The 5,765-nt window shown below is 36.6% G+C and overlaps 1 protein-coding gene across 1 annotated transcript in view; it reads right to left on the bottom strand.

The window, feature by feature from the left end:
- The window catches only part of LOC106467249 (dipeptidyl aminopeptidase-like protein 6), a 60,730-nt gene that overhangs the window by 4,753 nt on the left and 50,212 nt on the right, over positions 1–5,765 (bottom strand). Inside the window, exons 6-7 of the mRNA XM_022395386.1 lie at positions 5,181–5,233; positions 2,005–2,083 (exon numbers count right to left, since the gene is read on the bottom strand). Of these exons, the coding sequence (XP_022251094.1) occupies positions 2,005–2,083; positions 5,181–5,233 (132 nt within the window). The remainder of the gene's footprint in view (positions 1–2,004; positions 2,084–5,180; positions 5,234–5,765) is intronic.

The raw sequence follows: 5,765 nt of genomic DNA, 5'->3' as shown, positions 1-5,765 counted from the left end.
TGAGGATCGAGGGTTTGAATCGCCCTTTCAGCCGTGGGGGCGTTATAAAGTAACGACCAATCCCCCTATTCGTTGGTAAAAGAGTAGCCTAAGAGATGGCGGTGGGTGATGATGACTAGCTGCCTTCCCTCTGGTCTTACACTACTAAATTAGGGACGGCTAGCGCAGATAGCCTTCGTGTAGCTTTACGCGAAATTCAAAACAAACAATATATGAGAAGCCAGTCACTTGTGGTGTACACTGAGTGGTCACAAGTAAATAGACGCCTAATTTTTCGTCATTTAACTGATTTATGCTAACTAATTTGTGTTCACAGACCACTATATAAATGAAAATGGTCCGCACACTAATTATCTTGTGCTACAACATGCCTAGAACTCAAGGTTTTCTCAAATTGTCAGATTTTGTTAGAGGAAGGATAGTTGGTCAAGCAGATGGTGGAATAAGTCAGCGGCAAATTTCGCAGAATTTGGGAATCCCGCTTTCGACAGTTAACAGAATCATCGTACAGTTCAGGAAACACGGCAAGGAAACAACTGAGCAGCGTCCGGGTCCATCGGAGAGGACAAAAAGGGCTGTCAAGAGGAGCATCGAAATGGATCCCAGATTAACGACTGCAGAAGTGGCCAAAGTTGGTGGGATGAGCCCGAAATCTGTTCAACGGATTCTCCATGGATTGGGTTATCGTTGCAGAGCAGCTAGACGGAAGTCCTTATTAAGATCTGCCAACATAGTCAGGCGAAAGAAGTGAGCAAGTGATATGATGACCAAGCCTCTGGACTTTTGGAAGACCGTATTGTTCTCAGACGAATCAAGATTCGCTCAATTTTCGGACAGTGGAAGGATATGGGTCTGGAGAATGCCTCACCAAGAGTTTTGGCACAACAGATTGCAGCCAACTGTGAAGCATGGTGGTTTCAGCGTGATGGTTTGGGGAGCTGTTTGGGTTGGTAGGAAATCGAGCTTAGTGGAGTGCGTTGGCAACATAAATTTTGCGAAATACGTCGAAATATTGGAGGAAGGACTCTTACCACTTTATTCCTCGGGTTTCGTGGACAGGAACACAATGTTGTTCCAGGAAGATGGAGCACCGTGTCACACTGCTAGAAACACCCAAAAGTGGCAGGAAGAAAATGGTATCCAGAAGTTGCCCTGGCCGAGCCAATCTCCTGACATGAACCCCATCGAAAACCTCTGGGCCATACTCGACCGGCAAGTCAAGAAACAAAAAGAAAAAAAGAAAAACAACTTCGAATAGCGATCTACTCCAAGTTTTGACGCAAGAGTGGGCGAAAATCCCACAATCTATAACTGACGAGATGATTCTCACGATGCCCCAAAGGATCAACGAACTCCACGAAGCGAAAGGAAGATCTACTAGATATTAATTAAATTATAAATATATCAATTCATGTGAATATGACTGAAAAATCTCCTTTTTTTCTGAAAAGATTGTGTCTATTTACTTGTGACCATGCTGTGTATTTAATTTTTGATATTGTCTTTGTATTTTAATGGCATTTTCTAACTATATAACGTTCATGTGTTTGGAATATTTGCGTAAGCTACATAAGGGCTCTCTGCACTAGCTGTCCATAATTTTGAACTGATAGACCAGAGAGAAAGCAGGTAGTCAACAGTACCCACTGCCAACTCTTAGACTACTCTTGTTTTACCGAATAGTGGGATTTGACAACCATTCTTCTGGTCCCAAAGTACGAAGAAGTATTTTGCAACAATGGTACGCGAACCTTAAACTCACAGATACATCGACTGACACAGTAATAACTAAGCCACGCCCGGGCCCAACCACTACATAACTTCATTTGTTTCTTTAAAATTATAAACTAATTGTAAATTAATTAGAGTGAAGAACACTAGATCAACTATATAGCATTTTGAGATAAATAATTCAGATAATTATCTTGATTCTATATTTTCATATTTTAACACTCGCACAGCTTATGTAACACATTTAACAGTTACTGAAATGAGCATACTCACCAGTTGACTGCCAGTAGGTCCCCAAGAGACATACTGTAGTTCTACTTCTTCTTCGCTGGGTAACAATGGTGAAGTTTGACTGGACGAGGAGATTAACGAATCAGTTCTTTTGATCCACATCTAGCTAATTACTAGCATTACCGTGATAATAACATTTATCAAAGTCTTCCCACCAGCATTATCACTATGACATTCCTTATAATCAATCATCTGCAGGTTCTTCAATAAATTCAACACTGCTTTTTCATCAGTCATTATTGTTATTATCATAATGACTATATCCAAAATACAAACAAGTTAATTACCATTACCGTTGTCTTCTTTACCATGATCACAGTCCTAGTCATTGTCTTTTACCATCAAATTAGTTTTACATCTATCATTATCATCATTACTAAAACTTTCGATCCCTTGGTAGTTATATCCTTTAATTCTGGATGGTGTAGGTGTGAAATATATATTGACCGGCTGATGTTGACCTTTTTGTGTTATTATATAAATCGAAAGTAAGGATGTGTACAAAATAAATACTTCAGGAATCAAGTTTTCTTTAAATATTAAATAGTAGGAGATTACGTTGAAATAAATGGTCTTCTAATAGAGTATATAATCCAAACACGAGAACAGTTTAGTGAGTTTATCTTTAATAAATGTTAAGCTCGGTTTACCTAAGAAGGAAGGTATAAGTGCACGGGACATTTAGGTACAGTCATCCGTTTAGTATTGCTAAGGAAGGTATAAATAGACGAGGCATTTAGGTTCAGCCATACGTTTAGTATTGCTAAGGAAGTTATAAATAGACGAGACATTTAGATTCAGTCATAAGTTTAGTATTGCTAAGGAAGGTATAAATAGACGAGGCATTTAGGTTCAGTCATCCGTTTAGTATTGCTAAGGAAGGTATAAATAGACGAGACATTTAGGTTCAGTCATACTCATATGTTTAGTATTGCTAATGGGATTGAGTTCCCCATTCATAAAAGCTTGGGTGATTGTTTCAAGAAAATGCCCGGGATACCCAATTTTCGGAAGCGGAAGATGTAGAAATTTAATTATAATATGTAGGGAGATACAAGAAAAACAAATGTTAAAAGCACTTGTAAGTAAACAAGTGATCAAATTAAAGTGATTTAAGGTTGCTCATAATGACAGAGAACGGTACTTACTAAGTTCGGGCCGAAGAGTGACCTCATAGAAACACCATCTATCTGATCAAAAAGGCAATTATTGAATAAAATGTCAGTGTTTAGAAAGTTCAAAAAGTTGTCTAAATTGTTGAGAATTGAAATCATTTACTGGCTGCAAGTCATTTGTTTCAGGAAAGGCAGATTTTGACACTTGAATTAACGATAATGTTGGTAAAATGTTAGGTTATGTTAAAGCTAGTCATAAAGTAATTTTCCTGGGCATGAAGTGAGATGGTATCGTCACCGAAGTAAAATGACTAATTGACAGTAAATTGTTGATTTTAATGAGTTGTAGTAACGGGGATAAAAATTTATCCAGCTGTTAGGAATGTGCGCGGACGGACAGAATAAAGTATAGGTCTAGTGGGTAGATCTGAATCGTGTACTTCAGGAAGGTCATATAATACACCTGGATGGGGAGCCACAGGAGTAACTTTGAACAAAAGTTGTTTGGGATACAGTGTGTAACTTTTTAAGGTTTCTAAAGATGTACTGAACCTTTTTTTTTCTCGTTAAAAAGAGTAATGTTAAGCACATCAGTGTCAAATGGTCTAAATTAGGTGAACTCAGGTAAGTTAGAGCTGATCTTGTTTATGTAATATTTTCTATCTATAAAGACAACAACACTACCTAAGTTAGAGCTGATCTGATTTATGTAATATTTTCTACCTATAAAGACAAAACCACTACCTAAGTTAGAGGTGATCTTGTTTATGTAATATTTTTTATCTATAAAAACAAAACCACTACCTAAGTTAGAGCTGATCTTATTTATGTAACATTTTCTACCTATAAAGACAAAACCACTACCTAAGTTAGAGGTGATCTTGTTTATGTAAAATTTTCTATCTATAAAGACAAAACCACTACCTAAGTTAGAGCTGATATTATTTATGTAATATTTTCGATCTAAGAAGACAACACCACTACCTAAGTTAGAGCTGATCTTATTTATGTAATATTTTCTATCTAAGAAGACAACACCACTACCTTAGTCAGAATTACTTCCAAGTTCTTTAAAGCAGCGAGTTCGTAGGAGGGGGGGGGGGAGAGGAGATGTAGATTTGCAGGAGTTATCGTTGGAGAATGTGGATTGGACTGGGAGTTTTAGGACTGAGGGCTCAAGATTGGGAGAATTGTGGACAGGAAAGTATTGATTGACCTGTGAGCTTGTTCAAAAAAATCAAAACCATCAGCATGTGAGAGCTTATTCGGGGGAAAGCAGAAATTAAGATCTTATGCAGGGCTAGTGTACACGTCTCGGTAAGAGAAATGGAGCTGTAATTATAAATGACTTTATCAGGATCAAAATTGATAGTAACGCCTGAAGTATTGATGGTTTTCAAACGAGATCCAAAACTCGAATAGTTCGCTATTCTTCTTCAGGAAAATAAAGGGTTATATCTAATGAGTGTAATGAAATATATAGGCACGAATGTCGACGTCACGTAAACCGGATGTTTAATATGAGCTAGACTTGAGAACGAGCAGATCATAACCTAGAGTTATTGGTGTCTGGTTTAGTTTCTGTCAAAGATGTTCTGAGTCTTCTTAGTCAGAGCTTAATTTTTAAAGATCAACTCACTTGACATGAGGATATTTATGGACAACTTTACTCTTTTCATAGATTGTTTAGGCAGAGTATTCACAATGAAACTTAGTTGAATGGACGGCAACTGCTTATTGTAGAAACACAAGTGTAGAGGACGACATGTCGAAAACCTTCAGCCTGAAGACGAAAGGCGAAAGACTTTCAAAACGTTTTCTTCTATACTTATGCTTTCTAGAACAGGCAGTTGTCGTCCATTCAACTAAGTTTCAGCTTTATTCCTGTTACAATATTATTTAACTTAATAATAAATAATTGCACTGACTGTTTAAAAATATGCTTATTACATCTAACATTTTGTTCTCGAAGAATGTTTAAAAAGCAAATGAATATTAGGCATTTACACCTTTTTATATAATGATCGTAGGAATATAACTTACTAGTTTTGGATGTCAAAATACTTGTATTTCGCTGTATACGAATACCTAAATCTCTGGAAAGAAAAAAGAAAGGCTGAGGAGAAGCTTTAAAAGCTATTAAGAAAATTACTTAATTTTTATGTATTCATAAATATAATCACGATATCAGATGTTTAAGCTGGAAGCTATAATCTTCTGTTTTTTTTCTGTTTATACGTTAATAACTTGACGACGAAATATGATAGCGAAGTTTGAACCAAAACTTAAAGAGACCTAAAGTGAGCTTTATAGTGGAGCTGTTAAGCCTGAAAAATGACCAATTTTATATAGAAGAATAAGATTTTCTATATTGATCCACATTTTTTAGATATGGAACCCAAACTACAGCGACCTTTGTGGCTACAGGGAGACATTATATACACCTAGAAAAAAGTTAAGCACCCCCAAATATTTTTCAGGATTGCTTATTGAAAATAAGGTTTAATTTTCATGATGTTGAGCAATGTTTAATTTCAAACATAATTAAAAGGATGTGAGCGTTCAGATGTGACATTTAAATCAGGCGCGTTTTTTTCCCCACGTGCAACTTGCTCCCTTCTTCACGTC

Source organism: Limulus polyphemus, unplaced genomic scaffold (assembly GCF_000517525.1).
Source record: "Limulus polyphemus unplaced genomic scaffold, Limulus_polyphemus-2.1.2 Scaffold2544, whole genome shotgun sequence".
Lineage (NCBI taxonomy): Eukaryota > Metazoa > Arthropoda > Merostomata > Xiphosura > Limulidae > Limulus > Limulus polyphemus.
Note: the sequence above shows the minus strand (reverse complement) of the source record. Positions and strands in the feature narration are given on the sequence as shown.